The sequence below is a fragment of the Chondrus crispus genome, genomic scaffold (genome assembly GCF_000350225.1).
Source record: "Chondrus crispus Stackhouse genomic scaffold, scaffold_72, whole genome shotgun sequence".
In the NCBI taxonomy this organism is placed as follows: Eukaryota; Rhodophyta; class Florideophyceae; order Gigartinales; family Gigartinaceae; genus Chondrus; species Chondrus crispus.
Genome location: NW_005178653.1, coordinates 16,631 through 39,342, shown reverse-complemented (window position 1 = coordinate 39,342; position 22,712 = coordinate 16,631). Strand labels below are relative to the sequence as shown.

The window sequence follows — 22,712 nt, the reverse complement described above, 5'->3', positions numbered from 1 at the left end:
TGGGTGTTTTAATGCACACGAGAAGACTTTTCTGTCACAGACTGTGGGGTCCGTTGTAACAAAGCCTTTGACGATTCATTTTATGTCAACGGCTGACAACGCCCAGATCGCATACATTCGTATCAAAACAGCAGTCAATCAATGCACTCCAGCTTCCTCCAACGGTGAATTGAAAGACTCGGACCATGCTGCGCATGCAGTTCCTGGGTCTTATCCGCCTCAGCTTTCTGCAAATGCGGCTACATCCTACGTCGATTCTAGAGGAGATGGATTTGTTACTGTTAGAATTGACGGCAAAGGAAGTCACACACATTTTTTCGATTCCTTGAACGGAATCATTGGCGAAATAACTGAGTACAAGTGGACTTTGGTCGACACTGGGCAGATCATTTCTACGAAGCAGGCGTTTTCTTACGACTTCCCGTTGGGAAGTACTCGTCTGAAGCTTGCCGTGCTCGACAACTCCTGTACCCGGGATGAAGCCGAGACGACGGTCACTGTGACGGGTGCTATCCAGCCAGGGCAATACTGTTACTACTACCAAGGTCTTGAAGAGCCGCTCGTAGGCGGGACGCTACTGGACTCCAATGTTTCCCCCTCGTTTGCGGCTATTTCGGATTCCCTATCCCTTAATTTTCCCTCGTTTGACTTTGATCAAACTATGTTTGGAGTCCGTTGTCTCTTCTTTCTTCACAGCGATGTAGATTCTTCTGCGAGCAAAATCTCTATCGAGACAGGAGGGTCTGGTATTGTCAAGGTGTACAAAGGCCAAGATCTCATCATCGATTCGATATCTTCGAAAGAAACTATCACAAGTCTCGCAGTTGGTTTGGTTGCCTTTGAGGTGATTTACCTGCGCACGGCAGATGTTACAGTGCCTGCAAAGCTGGAGTTCAAGGTTGATGGCATGACACCCGCCAATTCTCGAGTCAGTCACGACAGGCAGACGGTGCTCCCGATTCTCAGTGCTTTATCTCCGCATGAAGGGCAGATATCTGGTGGTACGCAAATCAAAGTCAAGGGATACGGCTTGTTCCAACCCCTGACTGTTATGTTTGGGGGTAAGCAGGTCAGCGTGTCTTCAGGCGGCGAGTCTCCAACTCAATTCTTTGTTGTATCTCCCCAGGCGAGCACTCCAGACGCGGTGCCAGTCGTCGTAAAGACCCCGGGAGGGGCATCGAGCAATTCCGTATTCTTTTCATATGGTAGTTCTTGTGACTCTGTCAAGTTCAAGGAAGCTTCGATGAGACATCGAACCAGCGACAGTGAGATTAAGGACATCGACTTCTTGAAGTTGCCAACTTGTGCAATCCTTGGTCATGACGGCAAGATTTACATGGGGACGCTAGGAGGCACAGTGCAAGTTCTCGGGTATCATTCAGATACTTTGATTGTCAACTCCCACTGCTATTCAAAGAAAATCAAAGACAGCAAGTTCACAAAAAATAACGAACCGGCAGATCGGGATATTCTAGGCATTACCATCGACCCGCGGGACGTGGAAATCCGACCGTATGTGAGCACAAGCACATTGTATTGGCTGGACAAGAAACGTCTAGACAACTCTCCCATCAATTGGCGGAACGGCGCAGTGGATCGATTAAAACCGGGGACGGAGATGTCGGATCCGAAGGTATGCCTCGTCATGGACAAGAGGATTATCAGCAATCTTCCTGTATCGAACCATGACCATTCCGTGAACGCTTTGATGTTTGACCAAAAGGGCGATCTACTCATCTCTGTTGGCGGCTTTACCAATATGGGGCTTCCCGGCTACAAGCTCGGAGGCTACTGGGAGACGCACTTGTCGGCTGCAGTGCTAATCGCGCGCACAAGCCTAGGCGATGTATTCAACGGCAACTTGGAATACACGACGGATTTAGTGCGTCACGCAATGCTCAAGAAGGGCGATGTCGAAATATTCGCAACCGGTATCCGAAACGGCTTCGCGATGACGCTGACACGCAATGGAAACATGTACCTAGCCGACCAAGGCCCCAACTGCGCCTTTGGTGACACCGCAACGGACTGTGACGCCGACTATGATGAGCAACGAGCGAAGAATTGGGACCCGTCTGCTGAAATAAACTGGCAAGGCCTGGTCAAGCATGGGTGGAACAACTGCCCCTACGCTGTTGGTCGCCCAGACAAGGTTCTGCATCTTTCAGAGGGTGCGTACTACGGCCATCCCAACGTGCAGCGCGGTTTGCAAATCGATGAAAGCGAGCATGAATGTTATTGGGTTGACCCGTACACGGGGCTACCGGCTGACAAGAAGAAGAAGCCGTCATTGTTCAAATACAAGAAGCCACTTGAGTTGTTCAAGAGTCCCGTAACGGGGATTGCGGAGTATCAGGCAAGCCACTTTTGCAGCAAGCTCCGTGGTAACCTTATATTGTCGACATACAAGGACGGAAAGACCTATCGATTGGGCGTAGACGGTTCAAAAGTAACGCGTGAGGGCGAAAAGCTTTCAGACCACGGTGGCTTAACATTTGTGCAAAACGCACGCGGTGATCTCGTGTTTCCCCGCCTGAGCAAGAAGAATGTGTTTGTTTTGCGACCAGATGTGTCAATGCGTGCGGAGCTGTTCGTGACAGGCGTCGCGCCAGTGCGACACGGGAAGAATGGAGGCACGATGATCACGGTGGCAGGGCAAAACTTTGGCATGGATCCCAGCGTGATGGTGGGCGGAAACTCCTGTGCCATAGCGATGAGCTCGAAGACGGAGATTAAATGTATGGTTCCGGCTGGGAGTGGATTAGTGGATGTTGAAGTGGTCGCTGTGGAGGGAGAGAGTGGCACGTTGGCAAACGCCGTTTTATACATGGAGGTAGGATGAACTTGCCAAGTTACAGCATCGTAAATGTTAGTTTTGAACCACGAGCGCGTTCCTTCTTGTAGAGCATGAGTACGCGCACAGGCGGTTGACTTCTAGCACCCAACAATGAAAGAGAATCACCACGATACCTCGCGAACTGAGGGATCGTAGGTAATCCGAAAAGTGGATAGGCCCGTCATATCAAGCGCGATGAATGTTTGTAAGAATCTGGAATAACAAATAGAGCAGGAACACGTTCCCCCTTCTGTGTCAAGTACATGCAGACAGAAATGAATACGTCGATTCCTTTACGTGGAAACATCTATGGGAATGGTGAAGTGTCTACAATAGAAGGGATGTGACTTCTTGACTACGAGGCTTTCTCCCATCTTCAATATTCTCAGTCCGGTTCTTTCGAATCTTTTGGTTTCTGCTCCTTGAGAAATTGAGTTCGATGAGAAGACGCACTCCTGGCTGCCTACTTGCGGCACGCACATGTATATCCACGGCGAGTCGTAGTGGGCTTCCCCGGCTTGCCCCCCTTTTTCGGGGCGGGTTTGGGGAGGTTGCATGGAACAACCTTGCAACGCTTCCCTTTCGGTGCACGGCGGCACTTGCTAATCGCGGCACCTCTAGACCCGCAGGAGGCGCGCCCCTTGTGAATGGTAGTCTCAAGATCTTGGTGCGTGGGTGCCTCCATGTCCATTGCGGAGGCGATACAGAAGAGAAGGACGGCAAGGAAGAGCGTGAAGGTGATCTTGATCATCTTGTGTTCAAAGGTGTCGTGAGCGTAGAGAAATACGATGTGAGACTGAAGAGTAAGACTTGTAGAGTGGGGTGAGTAACAGAAAGTAGCGGGGAAGGGAGATGGCAAGTATTATTTATAGTGTTTCAGGATTCAAGCGATGCCACGAATAGGTGAATCCGTCTTGCGTAGCAAGAAGCATTTTCCATCCAATACCTCAACTGCAAGCCGTAAACAAGATTCGAAGAGGAGCTGTTGTTGTAAACGATTGTTTTTGTTGAACTAGACGGCAAAATGATACCAACATGTCTCCATTCGTACAGAATAAACAGAAAGCTGTCATCTTGCTGTCCAAGGCTGGGGGAAACGTTTGGCATGCCGCCAGATAATGCAAGGTCAAAAGGGGTTCTAGCACGGGACAGATCGTGTTCCTGTTCCTGATAAACCTGCTATAAGGGACAGCGTTTCTAGGATGGTACTGGATATTTTAGTCGGCGAGCACAACCCTTGAAATTACGCAGAAAGTAGCGTTGATGGATACCAAAAAGTCCATCAGAAAAATGCACAGAACCTCAACGGTATTGAACTAAGAAACATTGGTCGGTTTCAGGTCGGTCGGTGGGAAGCAGTGCGAGAGGTGATGTGGTAGGCGGCTGCAATTCTGCGGATTCGAAGCTGCATCGCTGTCCTTGATGCGCTTTTACATTTCACTGGCTAATTGATCATTCACAAGTCTCCTTTACCTTTATCATACTGCATATGGTTTCAAGTATCCGGGCGAATTCATGGACCTTTTGTCCATCTGTGACTGTAACTTGGAACACATTGTCTCGAATGGCGTACCTGGAGGGGAGAACACAGTTTCCAGGCCAAGAGCCGCGCGTCTAGAATCCTCGTGTGCGCAAAATTGCCAGTGTTTTGGATCATCCCTTGCGCCGTTAGTTATACAGCAGTGTCCGAATCACTCTCATAGATGGCTTACCACACAGGGCATCAGCTCTCAAGGTTGGCTTGTGATTACCGGTCGAGTGAGAGAGGGATCCAGGCTTCTGTTGCGAACATGGCAAATGCGACAAAGTTCGAACGAGACCTCAGGAAAGGACAGCAATGCTGCACGCCTTCATTGGAGTCGATAGGTTTTGCGCATTTCATGCGTGCAAACGCATACCTACTGAACTTCAGCGACCGATTATGTGCATGTCGTCTCCTGGAAACGTCTCATCTGCTTCTAACAGCTGACATACAGAAGAGACACAAAACACACTCGACGAGAGATGGTTCGCGCAAAGCAGAACGACGAATCATTTCGTGGCGCGTGAGGGCTTTTTAGTATACCGTAGTTGTGTGGATGGAGATCAGTTTGCTCTCCTAAATGCACAAAAGTATGAATCTGTGAGTTAGCAACTCAGGAATGGAGATAGTATTTCACCACGTTGATTATTGGAAGGAGGATGAAAAGTCTTTTCGTGTCCAGAATCGGAAGAATCCCGGAGAATAGTTTCTGTACAAAAACACAGAATGCCGAAGAGGACTAATGGCGTGCACTTATTGTCTAGGCTAGAGGACATTTTATGTTTTATGAGGGCAGAATTTTATTGTGGCAAAAATAAATAAGGCGATTCTTTTGTTTAAAAGGTTTAATGGATACCATCTTCATTGTATGGGCCTTCGGCAGTAATATATTTGATTCATAACATAGACATAAAATTTTGAAAATACTAAAACACCAACAGTTCTAACAAATATGTCCTCGGGGCTGTTTCGGCATCGCATCCATTTCTACATATTTCTCATGTCACTACACAGTTTTGGTTGTGGTTGATAGCCCATGAAGCGACTTTCTCCACAACGGGCAGAATTGATGCTTTTGATTACAGATGCGCAAACCGCACCAAGAACTCGTTATCAATCAGGTGATGAAGAAATTAAATCGATAGCTCGATGTACGAATAGCGCCAATAAAATGCGAAGTATCTCATATTTGCACCTCCTCCCCCTGATATAAAAAAATATTTGAACGGACACATCCAGTACTACCTACAATAAAACTCGATGTGGGCGTCATGTACATGTATCTGCGGACGTAACCATGTTATTGACATGTTTTTGAAAACATTTTGGGTTTATACCTTAATAAAAACTATTGTTCCCATAGCATCTCACCATTGCTCCACGACCACTAACGAAAACTATGTTGCAGCCACTGAGCTGTTTATCACCTTCTAACTATATGTAAATACCCCAACGTGAGGAGCTGCAACGATCTCGGCACTTTAGCAAGCAACTACTAATTCAAACCTTTCGAAAAGTCACAACTCATCTGCAGTGCATAGGACAAAAATGACTAGCAAGCGATCGCGCAACAACCGAAGTGACGAATCTGGCTCATCCGAAAAGAATTTGAAGAGGCCCCGCAGGTTCACCAATCTACTGCAAAACCCTACTCCCCCTCGAACGCGCTCCCCTTCTCCTCCCGTAGCTGACTCACTTCAACCACATAGAGAACGCCGGCCTGAATCCCCTGCGTCAGATGAAGGTGTTTCCCACAGATATAAACAAAAGTCTCATTCAGACATGCCTCCTGTACCGGGATCATCCTCTCATCCTTTTCGGTGCAGGGAGTGCAATGCAGTTTTCATCACAAGAGCAAAATACGATGAGCATGCGAATGACTATCACAACCATAGAGAGCGATATTATTGCGATTATTGTGATAGGAGTTTTGCCACCAGGGAAGTTCTTAGAACTCATTGTCGCCAACAGCATAAAAATAAAAGGGACCAGTAGATTAAAAGGACCAGTAAAGATCTATGACCTCACCTGATTTTTGGTTTCCGTCGAATAAGGATTTGAATAGTGTAGTAACTTGAAATAAATATGTATTTGAAACTCTTTCTGTCTAAAATTGAAGTGAAATTCCTCTTCTATTCTCTCTGCATATTTGTATTAATACTACTTATCTATACTGGCGAAGACTCCCCATTAAAGTACAAAAATATGCAATTTGCAGCCCCACTTGTTTCTCTACCGTACATGTCAAACTTTCAGCGGTCAAGGTCGTTCCGAACAAAACGTTTGCGGAGCCAGCACCCTAGAACCCTGATATTTGGCATGAATGGATTAGTTCAATGGGAGGAAAACATTTCCAATAATGCTTTTTATTAAATGACGAATGCTCTGTAAGGCGAATTCGTCAACTGTGCAAGGGTGTAGAAACGTGCCGTGTTCCACATGTTCCGGGCGGTCGACTATTTTGTGTGATAAGGTACATTTGCAAGCCACTCCTCACACCTTTTATAATAAACCATCCTGTAGCCCCTTTGCGTATGAGAGAGTAACAAAAGGACTCTCCTTGTCGTCTCGCGTAACTCACTCGTGTTACTACTATAGATATCCGCCGCAGTTATGGATGAACTTTACACTTCCCCGGATTTCAAACGGGATCTGGTCCTTTTATCGGGTCCGTAGTCCACCTCCACCGGCATAGGACGATTGCCGACCATTAACATTCCTTCTGCTGTAGCGGTTGCACCACGAAACCAAATGACATAGGTCCCTGTACGATTCAACGGGTATAGAATGACGCCACGGTTCGTCAGGGGGCTCTACAAGCACAAGTACTGCGATACAAACCTTTCTTCGATAATTCATCAAAAATATTGATCCTTATTTTTCCGCAATACACCTTCAACTACTGCTTTATAACTAACGGCGCAAGGGATGATCCAAAACACTGGCAATTTTGCGCACACGAGGATTCTAGACGCGCGGCTCTTGGCCTGGAAACTGTGTTCTCCCCTCCAGGTACGCCATTCGAGACAATGTGTTCCAAGTTACAGTCACAGATGGACAAAAGGTCCATGAATTCGCCCGGATACTTGAAACCATATGCAGTATGATAAAGGTAAAGGAGACTTGTGAATGATCAATTAGCCAGTGAAATGTAAAAGCGCATCAAGGACAGCGATGCAGCTTCGAATCCGCAGAATTGCAGCCGCCTACCACATCACCTCTCGCACTGCCTCCCACCGACCGACCTGAAACCGACCAATGTTTCTTAGTTCAATACCGTTGAGGTTCTGTGCATTTTTCTGATGGACTTTTTGGTATCCATCAACGCTACTTTCTGCGTTATTTCAAGGGATGTGCTCGCCGACTAAAATATCCAGTACCATCCTAGAAACGCTGTCCCCTATAGCAGGTTTATCAGGAACACGATCTGTCCCGTGCTAGAACCCCTTTTGACATTGCATTATCTGGCGGCATGCCAAACGTTTCCCCCAGCCTTGGACAGCAAGATGACAGCTTTCTGTTTATTCTGTACGAATGGAGACATGTTGGTATCATTTTGCCGTCTAGTTCAACAAAAACAATCGTTTACAACAACAGCTCCTCTTCGAATCTTGTTTACGGCTTGCAGTTGAGGTATTGGATGGAAAATGCTTCTTGCTACGCAAGACGGATTCACCTATTCGTGGCATCGCTTGAATCCTGAAACACTATAAATAATACTTGCCATCTCCCTTCCCCGCTACTTTCTGTTACTCACCCCACTCTACAAGTCTTACTCTTCAGTCTCACATCGTATTTCTCTACGCTCACGACACCTTTGAACACAAGATGATCAAGATCACCTTCACGCTCTTCCTTGCCGTCCTTCTCTTCTGTATCGCCTCCGCAATGGACATGGAGGCACCCACGCACCAAGATCTTGAGACTACCATTCACAAGGGGCGCGCCTCCTGCGGGTCTAGAGGTGCCGCGATTAGCAAGTGCCGCCGTGCACCGAAAGGGAAGCGTTGCAAGGTTGTTCCATGCAACCTCCCCAAACCCGCCCCGAAAAAGGGGGGCAAGCCGGGGAAGCCCACTACGACTCGCCGTGGATATACATGTGCGTGCCGCAAGTAGGCAGCCAGGAGTGCGTCTTCTCATCGAACTCAATTTCTCAAGGAGCAGAAACCAAAAGATTCGAAAGAACCGGACTGAGAATATTGAAGATGGGAGAAAGCCTCGTAGTCAAGAAGTCACATCCCTTCTATTGTAGACACTTCACCATTCCCATAGATGTTTCCACGTAAAGGAATCGACGTATTCATTTCTGTCTGCATGTACTTGACACAGAAGGGGGAACGTGTTCCTGCTCTATTTGTTATTCCAGATTCTTACAAACATTCATCGCGCTTGATATGACGGGCCTATCCACTTTTCGGGTTACCTACGATCCCTCAGTTCGCGAGGTATTGTGGTGATTCTCTTCCATTACTGGGTACTAGAAGTTAAGTACCGGTGTGCATATGATTCATTGAGCGGTATCTCCTTACACCAGATAATATTGTTAAGTATACACCTGTACTCCTCAACTCTTCCTCCCTGGTTCTACGAAGGGAAGACGTAACACGTTATCACTGTACTGTGTTGACAGCGAAGATAGAGTAGATTCGGTATAATCGGACCCGTAGTCAATGGCCCTATCTAAAAAGTTACAGTGTTGATTTCCTCAATTCAGCAGAATTGAGGCCGACTACCTTACATAATCTGGAACGCACTGAGATGGTATCTACAGATACAAAGTAGTATAAATTTGGTCTCGTGCAGCAACTCTAAGGAATAAAACACACAACTTCAACAAATATGCTGCTGTCCCATGCAAAAGTCCAACGCCATTTGTCGATGGCCATTTCGTTGGAAAGTTGGTTGAAGGAAGGAATGGATTTCTCGACCGACCGTAGAAGGGTTTCTTTTTTCTACTTTGCTAGCTGGATAGCTAAGTAGAAAAAAGTTCATCTCTTTGGGAACTAAATACATTTGGAGCAGGAAAGAATTTCATGAGTTTAAGGACGGAAAATTAAGTTGAGAACGTACTTGTCTATAATCAGGTGTCACACAAAATTTCTTCTATCTATCTTGATTTGCAATTCTGATGGACGACAGAACAGGACATTATAATTTATCCTTGCTGCGACGATCCACACGACCAAGGTGGCTACTGAGGAGCTGTGCATACAATGTAGTACGGCATGTACTACTGCAGACGAAGTGGCTTCAACTTTGTTGATAACAGCAGTAGTGTTATAGAAAGTTGTGGGTTGTGTTGAGGTGGCGAGTTTCCCAACTCGGCCAACTTACTGTAAGTCCCCTTTTATAGATTTTCGTACCCCTCTAAGCAGCAATAATAATGAAGATAATAATAATAATGAAGATTCCTACTAGACCCTTCAAGAAAATTCTAGATAGAAATAGAAACATTAACGTTCGACTTCAAACGCTGGAAAGATCTTGAGTAGTCCGACGTAGAAACTAAACATAAACGTTTAGATAACTCTATTATTATCTAGATTGTTGCACTTGCAACATTACGTGAAAAGATGTTACTTCCGTGCGGTTAGGAATCGCTATATGGTGTTCTAGGCGTTTATTGAGTCTGGAGTGAAGCGCTTTTCGTGTACTAAGTACTCGACTACAATGCAATCACGGCTTGGTAGTGAGAGGGATGCCATTCGTTGTAAACACTCTGTCAAAGAGAGTTGTCACTAGACACGAATTAATCAGAGTCCTTGAAAAGTCGCGGGCAATAGACTTCCTGCATTTCCCAAACATTACAGTTCGCTTTGATGTAAAGCAAAGGTGCTACAGTATTACACGTATTACAATGATCGATTAACACGTGTGATTCGTGGACATGATGCCACGATTTATCCTTGGAGCATAATCACCTCTTCTTTGATCGTGCCCCTCAAGCTCGCTCCTCCCTTTCACATTCCCCATGCGCATGCGGGCGCCATCCCCCAATCCCTCCGCCGCCATTAACGATGTCCCAGACGTCAGCCTCCTCTCAGCCCGTGTCCCCCTCAACGTCAACACCCTCGACACCCCCCGCCCCGTTCCGGGGCCCAGACGGCCTCCCCTCCTCTCTCTCCACCACCCTCTCCTCCGTGCTCCACCCCGGCCATCTCTGGTACTCCGACTCCTGCTCCCTCCCGCTCCCGGGCCTCTCAATCTCCGGCCTTCCCGATCATCTCGCCCTCCCCCTCACCGAACACCAGGCTGCGCAACTCGAGGCCCTCGATCAAGACCCCCTCGCGGGCAACACTTCTAACAGTTCGCTCCGCATCCCGTCGGACAAGGTCCATTTCTGTCGCCCAGACTGGGACATCGAGCTCGACTATCTTTGCAAGATTGCCGTCGGAAAGCTCGGCCTGCACAGCGCAGACGCCCAATGCGTTCTCGACGCCCTCTTTCTCAACCGTGCGGGTGACTGCTTTGCCCCCTTTGCCCCAGCGGACGAAGACCCGGATTTGTTTGCGACCATCCTCATCCAACTGCCCTCAGAGTACAAGGGCGGCGAACTCGTCTTCTCTCACGACGGAAAGACGGAGGGGTATCGGCACGACGCCGACAATGGCCTGTCCCGCTTCAAGTCCTTCTACTCAGTCTCGTACGCCCACGTGCAGCGGGAGCTCAAGCCCATCGAAAGCGGCTTCCGCCTCACGTTGCAGTACAAAATCGTCTGGCTGCCACCCGTGCCCAAGCCGATGCCGAGCGTTGACGCCATTGCCGAGTTTGCAAACGCGTTGCAAGGCTACGTCGACTACTATCCGGCGGGCAACTGGCATCTGGCCTTTGAGCTCGCGTATGAGTACGACTCGGAGGATTTGTTGACGCACGGGATTTTCACCCTCTACGCGGAAGACTGGAGGAATGTCAGCGCCTTTTCGACCGCGGCTAGGAGCATCGGCATTCCGGGCCTTGACTTTGTCATTTGTAAGCTGCAGTGGGTGGAAGGGCATGAGACTGCGTTGACCGACGGCTCGGATCAGGACTTGCCAACTATGAAGGTAAAGGAGGCGGTGTGGAAACTGGGGGCCCCGTGCCCTTTTAACATGAACTGGGTCGACTGGGATTCGGTTGTCGATTTGTCGTACGTACATCATGCTGATGCTGGGAACGGAGTTGATAGTAATGACAAGGAAAAGCCACACACGACGGACGCCATCGTACTCTGGGCGGAGGATCGAGATGCGGAGTCGTTGTTCAAGAGCGACAGATACAGCGTCAGGATCTTTCTCGACAACTGCACGGAGTGCAAGCCGGCGGAGCGCGCGAGCCGCATGCTCGGTTGCCTGGAGAGACGAGGGCCGACAGATGACAGGGCGTGGCCGGAAGTGTGCGAAGTGTTGGACTTTTGTCATCAGGAGGAGTGCCATGAAGAGGCGTCACGTGCCATTATGTTTGCGTCACGCATCCCAGAGACAGAAGACTTCGAAGGCGTTTTGTTCTGTTATATTCGGAGTCATGGCTGGGACGTTGTTGCTGACGCTTGCACACATTACTTGTGTAACCTTGAAGGGGTTGACCTGGACCACATCGGTTGTCGATTGCGCGCTCTGTTTCAGTTGTATCCATCTTTGCCAAATCGGGTTGCGCTTGATTCGCTATCTCAAGTTGTAGCGGTTCTTGAGTCGCATTGGATGAGATTTGCAGACGGCACCAGTGCTCTCACGTTTACCCCGAGAGACTGTAATGAAGAGAGTCTGGAGCGCTGGGTACCGTTGATGTCGATTATTGGTGAGCTGGAGCTCAACTCAACCGACGAAGAACTAGCCACTCTGGCCTCCATTGTTGATCGTACGGTTCACATCATTAAGGCGTTTCTCATCCGAGAGATCAAACCACTCCATCATCTACTATTCAAACACAATCCCGACAGCCGCTCTACGCATCTAAAGGAAATTCGCGAAGAAGTGAACACGATCTACATTGCGGAACGAGCGCAGGAGTTCGAAAGGCAGAAGGATTACGTTATTGAGAATAGGAGAGCTTTCCGTATCAGACCAGAGGACGATGGCTACGAGCGCTTTCCGAGTGTAGACAATATGGTGGAAGACTGGTTGTCCTTCCTTTCTCTGTGCATTGAGATGCAGGCATGCGACAGCAACGAGTCTTTGGATATCCCGTCACAGTTAAAAGCCATTATGGCATGCGTTGAGGACTTGTCCGAGAGCGAATTGGAAGCACTCAGCGTGGCAATAGCCACGGTGGATGGATCGATTGAAAGCAGTTTTCTTTCAGAAATGGAGGTTAAGGTTCGAGATCTAAGTAGTACAATTAAATTTGTAGACGTTGCCATGTAGCATACCTGTAAAGCGTTTTCTCTGCCAGTGATGCAGCTTGAATTCTTCCGTCAACGAGGACTCTCCTCTACCTGAAGCCCCGCGTGCTCGGCGCTGGCAGCTTTGATCGGTGCGATTTGCGGATTTGCAACAGACAGGCCACCCTACAGCATGGGCAATGACTCTGCATTCGTTGCCGCAGCGGCAACACATGGTCCGCACCCATCCCTTGCGTCAACTACGCATGTCATGCTGGGCATTCCAGCCACCTACAGTGTACACTATAGAGGGTTGCGCAAGACTTGCCGACGTACGCAAAGACCTCACGCGAACATTGTTCTTTCTCCTACTTCCGTATGGTAAGCGCGGATGTCCGGCTGGTTGGACAGCACCACGCCCACGGATAGAGCAGCTCCAGGGGTGCTGGCTCGAACGGCAGGCGGAGCGGAGCTGAAAGGATCGGTAGGTCTACCTTTCCAACGGCCGATACCTTCGGCGGTTGGCATCACGTACGAGTTGTCATTTGCGTCATTTGGCTCATTTTCCTTGCCGGTCACTGCCTGAGATGCTCGTCAAGTCTACAGTTACATACCGTACATGGGCTTACACGAAAGCACCCGGTTGAGCGCAACGCAGCTACGGTGGGTGTGTAGTCTAGTCACAGGGTGCGATGAGCTCTTCTCCTTTACATTTACTTTGTTCACTTGTCGTCGGCTCTGGTCTCCCTAATGACAGCCTGTCCACTGCGTTCAGAGTCTGAACGCATAGGACAGGCTGTCATTAGTAGCTACGGTCGGCCTCTGCCAGTACTGTAGCATTACAGCGGGGGCCTGATGGTCATTACAGCTCCGACCAGCCTGTATTGAGCAGCGAGCGCGTTGATTGGCCACTTATGATCAACGGAAAATTAAAAACAACCAATCCTGTCAGCCAAGTATCGATATCCAGCAATGCAATCTCGGAGTGTCTTTTCTCTCATCCTTCACCGACATCCTTCACCGACATCCTTCACCGACATCCTTCACCGACATCCTTCACCAACACCTCTCTTCTGCCCCTCCAAGCAGGACGATGACCTACACTACAGTACATACTACCAACTCACACCCACCGCCCCGGATGCGAACCGCGCGTCCCCGAGTCCATCTAGGTCGCAAAGGCCTACGCCATCGCGGTCTAGATGGACCCAATCCCCAACTGCACAAATATTTCCATCTCTTTCAAAATCTTCTCCGCCTCCCGTCCCGTCCCCTGCCCACACTCCCGACTCCTCTGTACTACGAATAAACCCTCATGAATGCCTCAGAACGTTCCTCTGTCACCAGTAATACCAACACACTGTTCTAGTCCTGCTCCCGTTGAAGCCGAACCAGAGAAACGAGCCGGAGAAGGAGACGACCAAGGGAGAGAAAAGGTAGGCGAGAACGGCGGGAAGAAGAACCAGCATACGATGCGCTGTAGTTGATCAGCCTGTAGTAGTACGCCTTCGGCATACCGAGGAAGCGGCTGAGAGAACGCAATTTGTCAAGGGGCGAAGTCTACGTCCTGATTCTAGACATAGCACAAGAGTATTAGCGTACGCTTGTGCAGATTGAAGGACGGTTAGGACGAAGGCGTCGAATGTAGTTAGTCTATTTCAATACCGTAGCTTGCTTGCATGCAGGTGACGCGATGAGCTGACCCGCGTTTGAATTCGGGCCGGAGAGGATTCAGGGGTGAAATGAGATGCAATACAAGTGTACACAAATTTACTCTGGTCTGCATGGAGTCTATGTGCACAAGTTGCTGATGTCAGCAACTTGTGCACAACATCGTCAACAAGACTGCTTCCCCTGATTCATGCAAACGCCTGGACCGTCTTTACTTGAGTCTGCGCAAGCAAGAGAGAGAGAGAGAGAGAGACACGCTCTGTGTCCTCGCCCGTACCTCATACCCGACAGCCGCGCACGAAGCAACGCGCCCGCCGCCTTGACGGCCTTTTTTCACGAGCTTTCGCTCTCTTGCTCGGCTATGACATGATTTACAGGTTTCCAGCCGTCATCCGTACACGGTTCGGCCCTACTGTGCACGGGTGACATACAATGCCACCCGGCACTCCGTCCATGTACGGCTTTGTACTACAGCGGCATATGATTTATGACTGCCAGAACGATGCGACACAACCGATACCTACTGTTCAAGATTTTGTCTACGCCATCATGAGCGGGCCCCTTGCAGAGCATCGGATACCGGCGAGGAACGCATCGCCCACGGCTGGAGCCTCACGCAAACTCAGCGTGGTCGCCACGGCAATGTTACTGAATTTCCGTGTGTAGGCAGTAAACTCAGCCCCCTCGAGCTCCTCCATTACGTCAAAAGACTGCGATTGCACGTCTTCAGACCCATCTCCGTAAATCTCAACAATGAAGGTACGTTTGGGCTCCTTGCTAAAATTCTCAGAGTAAGTCTCCGCGTAAAACAGGGTGCAGGCATATAGTCCGGCTTGAGGCACCTTAAAATCATAACCCCAAGTTGAACCGAGAAGACCGTACCGATGCGATTTGTAAACCTCGCCATATTTTTCGTCTCCGACAATTTCTGCGTCCTTCACTTCGAAAATGGACGTCTCTCCGACGATCCAATCGATAGGATCGGCCTCGAAACCGCGCGTAGTATTGCCTCCGATGTTGTACCCGAAGTTGTAGACTTGAAAGTCGGGCATCTCAGAGTCCGGGGAGGGCTCCTCGGTGCTGCTAGGCAGTTCGGCGATAGGGGCAGTGGGAAGCGGGACGGTTGTTTCTTCCGGAAAGTCAGGCATGATGACGAATGGGCCCTCGTCGTCAGCCATGACTTGGGGAACCACGCCATCATCTTCGGCAACAGGTTCCGCTGGACCTAACTCCGAGATTGCAGGCGGGTCGATTGAAGGTACTTCTTGCGTTTCTTCCACGGGAATCGTCAGCGGAACTTCTTGACGTAAAGAACGATGGGTGGGGGTGGATTGCACGGCCAAAGCTAGGGCACATAGCGAGAAGATGGCCAGAAGAGTCTGAGAAGTCATGATAGGATAGTGATAGGGGCGATGGTTGATGGTTGTTATAGTAAAGTTAAATTGATGAGGCAATCTTTGAGTGTCGTTGGCTTTCGTAGTCAGAAGCGTGCGGGCTCCCCCTCTTATACTCGCCTCAAGACTGAAATGTACACGAGCTTTTGCTGTTGCCACCACAGCGGAATGACCACACACGCTACCAGATGCTTCCAAAATTGGCCCGGTTTCGCACTACATGCAACCTAGATATAGACAGGGCTGGAGCGGGTGGGGCATTTCGCGGAAAGCTTTGCCCAGTGAATCCGCATTGTGGCAAGTTGCGGACGTCTCCATGACACCACGATACCATGAACCACGATATCTCCGAGGCCAGGTTTGCTTGATGGGTATCCTGGGCACAGCGACATGCGCTCGGATTAAATATGATGCGATTCACAAAAGGCCGCTGCGAAGGCGAGGACAAGGGCAAGGTTATGGTACTTGCTGTAGAGAATGTAGAGGGGGGCTATGAAGGAAGCGCTTGACATTTGCAGGGGAGGAGGGATATGTGCATCTCGGCATGGCCACGTGTCGACCCAGGCTTCAGGCCCAACTGTGATCACTTACATGTCACGGCAAAATATTCGACGAGAAGGGTAGATACTTTGGTTTATGCAGCGGCCCAGCGTGAGCGGGTTGGCCTTCTGCAGGACCTTTTGTTCGGTTAGGGCAAATTTGCGCTTTCTTGAATAAAAATCGGGGCTGGTTGGCATCGGCCTGTGGGACAGAGGCCCCGCAGCGTCTTCTGTGGTGGAGGCAATGGGCAGCATGGATGAACCCGATGGTGCCCCCTGTCCTTGCGCACTCGGAGTGGTAGAGAAAGTAAGGGAGACTGTGTTTATTTTGCTCGCTGCGACAGATGACCAGAATGCAAACACTAAGCATGGTAATACTGTATCTACAGGCATAAATTTATAGAGTCTATTGTACCCTTCGAGGTTGCAAAGGTACTTTGCAACCTACGGCGCGTGCGGTCTAGCTTGTACTATGGGCCTGCACTGCGAACACGCCCGTGTATCGACGACACGTACACATAGGTACGATAGCCTTCTTCGCGGGGCAATGAAGCTATGCCAACTTCAATTTACCTGCCATACCAAGCGCGTCGCAAGTAACTGGCAGCAAGAAGAAGGCATCACAAGCAACCTAACTCAGCAAGCCGCTTTGTTCCTTTTCTTGCGTTTACGCACTTGATCGTGCTTGGGCGCGAGCGGCTTGGGTTTCTTCGCCTTCGGACTCGGCTTGGGGCCATGACGCCGGTTGCCGTCGGAGGACTCTGGAGGCGTGCGGAACGTAGGTGGTGGCGGGAAGCACATATCTGGGAAAGGCAGATGCGGAAGCAAAAACATGGTGGGGAGGCTTATATATACCGGATTTCGGATTTGAATGGGTGTGCGCATGGGTAGCAGCTGAGAATGTGCACCGAGTGCTTTGCGATCAGGGCGAACCCTGCAGGACCTGTCCGAAGCAGGGGCTATCGACAGGGGGACGACAACGGCGGGTATTGTGATATGGAAGTTTGGGGCAGGAGAGTTTTGGTCAGAAGGGATATAGTGGCGTTGACCTTGCGAGTCCTTGCCCAATTACCTTGGTTGCCTTCACATCTGCTCGGACCCGAGGCTGGCAGGGATGAAGGAGCTCTGAGGTCAGTGTGCGCATTGCTGGTGAGGGAGAACCGTCTATGCGATTGGATGGTCGGTTCTTGGATGGTCGGTTCTTGGATGGTTTCTTCTACAGTACGTACCCTTGGTACTGTACTTGTAGGAGAGACGAAGCGGCCTACGGTGCATCATTGCCAGAAAAACTATCATACTGTACACGTGTGTTTCATTGGCACGTGTAAAGCTTCCATGGTGCTGCCGAAATCCATTGCAGGATGAAACAAAGGGTTTGTGATGCAAACCACGCCGATCCAGCCAGAGGCACACAGATTATAAATGAACGCTCCCGAGACGGACGCGCGTTGCGTCGCCGGTCGTTGTGCTCCGTCTTTTCGCTCCTCGCACAGTTCTTTTATTGCCTACTTACCTTCGCCGTCGATCCCTCGGGAGAGTTTGCTCTCCGTTTCTACCCGCGAAGGGCTTTCTTTGCGCAATTGAGCGACAGACATACATTCCCTCCACGACAATAAATAGGTATTTTCGCTACCCAGGCCGACTCTGTCGGGCACAACTTCCGTACTTGGTGGTGGCGGTCTGTACCAACCGCTCTTCTAGTGTCTATCCGACTGGGGCTTGTTCTCATATGAATGAAGACAACTCTTTTTTTGCAATAATATATAAATTAAATTGAACACTTAAACATCTGTCTTTTCCTTGACGCACTTGTTGTCGGAAATAACATCATGCAGAACACCGGGATAGCAGCTTTGAATACGCAGAAAGTAATCCAGATTCAGTACATAATCCTTTTTTTAAACTGGCCCTTTTGGCTTCGAAGTTATTTTACATGCGGTTTTAAGGTGGTTTAAAAAAGCTTCTTTTCCAAATATATCTAAAAACGACCACGCAGAACATGTAATTCTCACAAAATTCTTTCTGTCCTCAAGTCAGAAGTCAAGTAAGGTGATGGGGGTATCTTTTTCTTTCTTGTCGAGGAAGCGCAAGTCAAAAATAAAATAGGTCTAATAATGTCCTCATATGAAGATAAAGGTCCAATAGACACTTGTGTCTATCCGACCAAGCATTATCATAACATGCAAATCATCGAATTTTATTTCTTTTCAACTTTCATGTCCACGGTTTCTATTTTTCTTTGGAAGGTTGACCCATTTTATAATTTTCCAAAGTTAGGACAGAATATCAAAAATTGTTCCCCTATCATACCTCTCTACCCCCCACAATTGTGGGTCTCCAATTTCCCGTATTGAGAATATCAAGCTCTCCACGGAATGCTTCTATGCTACTGGTATAAATTAGCGTAGAGAAAAATGCTTGCTGTAAGCCAATCTTTCTTTTGAACAGCTTTATGTGCGTCAACGATTTGGTGTTCGCTGGAATTGACGAGCTCTGGTGCTTTACCCATAGTGATTGACTTCTAGTTGCAAGAAACAGAACTTAAATCGCGGTTTGCGTTGTCTAGAAAAAATAATGTAACTCTTGTCCGCATATGAGGACTAACGGTCCGATAGACACTAGAGGGGAGCCACATGCTGGGTCACACCGTAATAATCGTTGCATGTTTTGGAGTATGGGGTACGGAGATACCCTTCCTCCGAGCACAAACAAAAAGTCTCGGGTTAATCCTCTCAAAGCTTATGATGCAGCTCTTTCAAACATGCACATGTACTCATCCACGGCATCAGTTGCGACTCCATTTCACAATATGCACGACACATTAGTGCCATGTTGAAAACGATGAACACTTGGCCCTCGAATTCTATGGGTTTTGCAAACAGGGAACATCAATTTCGACATAAGACAAGCTGAAAAATATCAGGCAGGAGCCGCATCCAATTCTCATTGGTGTCAGCAAGAATAGCCCGCATCACGCTCATCTAACGACAAAACTACTTTAAAATCCTGCATGCGGAGATCTGTACCTCTACAAGCGCCTTCGATACAAGTATTGTGTTCTATTTCATAGCTACGTTGCATCCCTGCTTTCGTTTCTTGTCGATACACTCCTGAAGCTATAATTGAAGTAGCATTGTGGGCAACATTGAGATTAGTTCAGCCACGAGACCTGAGCTTCTTCCATTCGAAACGCATAACCCATGATAAATGGTTAGCGGCAAAGGACTGAAGATGTAACGATAAGCCACCAGTGTATCACAGTCTTGTCCCACGGACTGTGTATTCTCGACCACGGAAAGAATTTTGCAGTGCATGCAGTGCATGCAGTGATGCAAGTGTGCAAGAATGGTATCATCTTGCGACACGGAAATGACACCAATGGAGCGGAATGGGGACAATATCATTCATGACACCCATCCTCTCTCCATTTCAACCACACCGATTGCCTACATCACACGATATCATGCGCCTTATTAACGATTCGCATCACTTGGCAGCGATGCACCAAGCGCCTATCAATATCAGAGCAGAAAGTTTGGAGAGATCATGAGAGCGTTATCCAATCGCAATACTCCTGTTGGAACGTGGAACAGGCATGACTTTGAAGAGCGATAGAGAATACAGGTTGCTCTTCAGCTCGCAGTCGCAAGACCGTCGTACTCGTACATAGTATACTGCTCGCTGCTCAATATTCAGGCGTCACGACAGGTTAGCGCACGGGAACCAATTCTTCAAAACATTACACTCGTTGTGCACAGATTTGTGCTGCTGTTACTGCAGGACTGGCTCTGAATCTGCGTTACAGAACTAAGGCAGCCCAACTGCCTTTTTGTTCTCCTACCAGCACGCGCCGACTCTCAAGGTTATCGGCCATGGGTGTGACGTTTTACTCCCCAGCTGCGTGTGTCAGTTGCGTCTTTCTTCGCGTGTGTTCATCCGTCGCCAGACGATCTCGGAGCGTGCAAATACCCTACCCTGAATGCAAGCGTGTTGTGGGTCAAGACGGGGAGAAAACTTATCCGTGAGGGAGGGTTGGTCAAATGCCCGCCCTGCATGCTTCACGATGAATCGTGCGCGGTAGGTGTACAGTGCGGTACACCCCCTTCTTACCTCCTCCATAGAACCTAATCCGTTTTACCTTCTGTTAAGCAAGGCCTCTGTGTAGCAGCAATCTTCATTGTGCACACGATAGGTTTTTGTAAAGGGATTTTTTTGGCGAAATGAGATACGGTCGACCCTACGCATTAGTGCCGCCCTGTGTAAAGACAAATAATACGGCACTAATTCGGAGCGGCACAATCAGAAAGCAGAATCACTACCCGGTCAGAACTCTGTTATAAGAGTCTGCTGTTGTTGCCTTTGACCCTGTCTCTCATGCCTAGCTTCTAGAAAAGCTCGTTTTGCGGACCTCAAGTGCGATAAGGCATTGCTCACATCGCACTCCACACCCAGACTCTCCAAAGACCCAAACAACCTTGCTAGCACTACAGCACTCGGTACGGCCCGCCTCTCCGTAATTTCACATTCGTCTTCAGCCACACAATCATCCATCATAGCATCACTGGCAGACTGATTCTGTAGCTCTCCACCATAATGTATTGAATCGCAAGCATCACTAATAGAAGCTTCTGCCACAAGCTCATTAGTCTCCATCTCAATCCATTCCTCCACATCTTTCCTGCAGAATTCTGCAGTTTCTGCAAGGCCGTCTTCTGGCACCAGGCTCAGTCGGGAGAGAAACCCTACTATACCATCCACCATAGATTTATCAATTTGTGTTTCATTTCGACCAACTTTCCGACCTGCAGCAGATGCCCAACCTCGATTTTCTGTGCAATCGTAAGGCGCGTACGCTTCGCTTTGGCGATCTTTTCAGGATTCATGTTAGGGTCATTGAGTGAGGTGCCACCACGTCACCAATTAAGCTGAGGCACATGAGGAGTGGCCGATGACGACATCGTGCCTGACACGTGGCAGAACCTGTGTCTGCCGGTTTTGGCGGCACTAATTCGAGGGTGGCAATAATGAAAGCGGCACTATTGCGCGTCCCCCCCCCCCCCCCCCCCTGTATGCGGTGTAACTGTTGACTTTTATGAATTTTTAATTAATAGTTGGCTGCTATCTTTTCTAAAAGTCCGCAGGCGTTCACACAAAATCAAATGAAATGCGAAGACCATTAGGCGCACGAAAACGGGAAGGTAGGGACGATACACAAACCCCGCTTGACTATTCCCAACTTCCTCTCTACCCCCTACCCTTGGTACCCTCTGACAACAATTCTGTAGCATATTTGAATTGTTTTAGATGGGCCCGTGCAGAATGACGTAGTTTTTTATGGAATCTCTATAGAAATTAAAAACTATTCTATGGCCCTCAAGTGCCCCCGTTAGCGTTGCCGATTAATTTTATTCCTGTAAGGGTTTTTAAGCGCAATAATATCTGATTTCTAATTTGGTCAAAGGTATTTACAGGTAAGGATTCTTTACGGAGCGGCCGCGGACGTCTCTGTAAGTGCGAGGTCGTGAGAATAAAAGGCATGCGAGGTAAAGCATTTAGGAAGACCTGATTCAGTGACGCGAGGGCAGAGGGAGGAAGGTATCTCTTTGTCTTCACCTTTTCTCCCTGTCCTTGCTTCCGTCAACCATCACCACATTTTTCTCCACCGACTCCATGTAAAAGCAATTAGTGCGTGGAAAACAACGCGATAGAGAGATGCTTCAAATATAGGCAAATAACCTTTACGAAGTGCAGTAACCTTTACGAAGTGCAGAAGTACGTGTTTACAACAACCGACCCTGATTATGTTTAGTTTCCCCTTCGAAGGGTACTACAAAAATTTGTGGGCATCGAACGCAACAATGAATCGTGCAGTCCCACCCTTTTTGCGAAGAAATCTGGGCAGCAAGGACAGCGTTGCCCTTGCTGGCGTTGCGAGGTCGCATGTAATAATGGTGGGCTATCTTCGAAAATGAACCCTCCGACCTTGTCACTTTCACTGTCCGCAGCCGGGAGTCTCCTACTGTATCCTTCGAGTTGTACATCTTGATCTATTTGAGCAAGAAAGCATCCAAAGATGGAGATCCGAGACTGAAATAGTGTGAGTGGCTCTACTATGCAACTGTTGCTTCAGCAGGGGCCCCACATAGGGGACAAGCAAGGACTAATCGCTCTACCGAAAGTGTGAGAGATGCAGTGAGAATGCGCCTACAAGACTGAAGAAAGAACAACACCTTTAAAGATACACCTTTACTTCCTTCCTTCCAGGACAGAGGAAGCCTCTGTCCTGAACCGACTTGGCCAAAACTAAACGATTGGTAGTGCAGCCTGCAGCCACAAGTAGGGAAACTGTTTACAGAATAAACATTTTCCTGCGCGTTTTTGCAACCGTACTACGGTACCAAGTTGGTACCAAGTTGGTACCGTACTACGGTTGTACGGTTGCAAAAACTTGGTA

General features: G+C 48.7%; 4 protein-coding genes; all 4 read left to right on the top strand.

Annotated features, from left to right (window-relative positions):
- The first annotated feature begins 1,336 nt into the window (after positions 1–1,336).
- Positions 1,337–2,884, top strand: CHC_T00007395001 (hypothetical protein). XM_005710923.1 is given in 2 exon segments: positions 1,337–2,842; positions 2,843–2,884. The coding sequence occupies 1 exon segment, from the start codon at positions 1,337–1,339 to the stop codon at positions 2,840–2,842; it is 1,506 nt and encodes a 501-aa protein (XP_005710980.1). The 3' UTR covers positions 2,843–2,884.
- A 7,491-nt stretch (positions 2,885–10,375) lies between these two features.
- Positions 10,376–12,736, top strand: CHC_T00007394001 (hypothetical protein). XM_005710922.1 is given in 2 exon segments: positions 10,376–12,697; positions 12,698–12,736. 1 exon segment carries the CDS (start codon positions 10,376–10,378, stop codon positions 12,695–12,697), a length of 2,322 nt encoding a protein of 773 aa, XP_005710979.1. The 3' UTR covers positions 12,698–12,736.
- Positions 12,737–12,847: 111 nt separating this feature from the next.
- Positions 12,848–13,039, top strand: CHC_T00007393001 (hypothetical protein). The gene has a single exon (XM_005710921.1). It carries the CDS (start codon positions 12,848–12,850, stop codon positions 13,037–13,039), a length of 192 nt encoding a protein of 63 aa, XP_005710978.1.
- Positions 13,040–13,045: 6 nt separating this feature from the next.
- On the top strand, positions 13,046–13,240 carry CHC_T00007392001 (hypothetical protein). The gene has a single exon (XM_005710920.1). It carries the CDS (start codon positions 13,046–13,048, stop codon positions 13,238–13,240), a length of 195 nt encoding a protein of 64 aa, XP_005710977.1.
- The last annotated feature ends 9,472 nt before the right edge of the window (positions 13,241–22,712 follow it).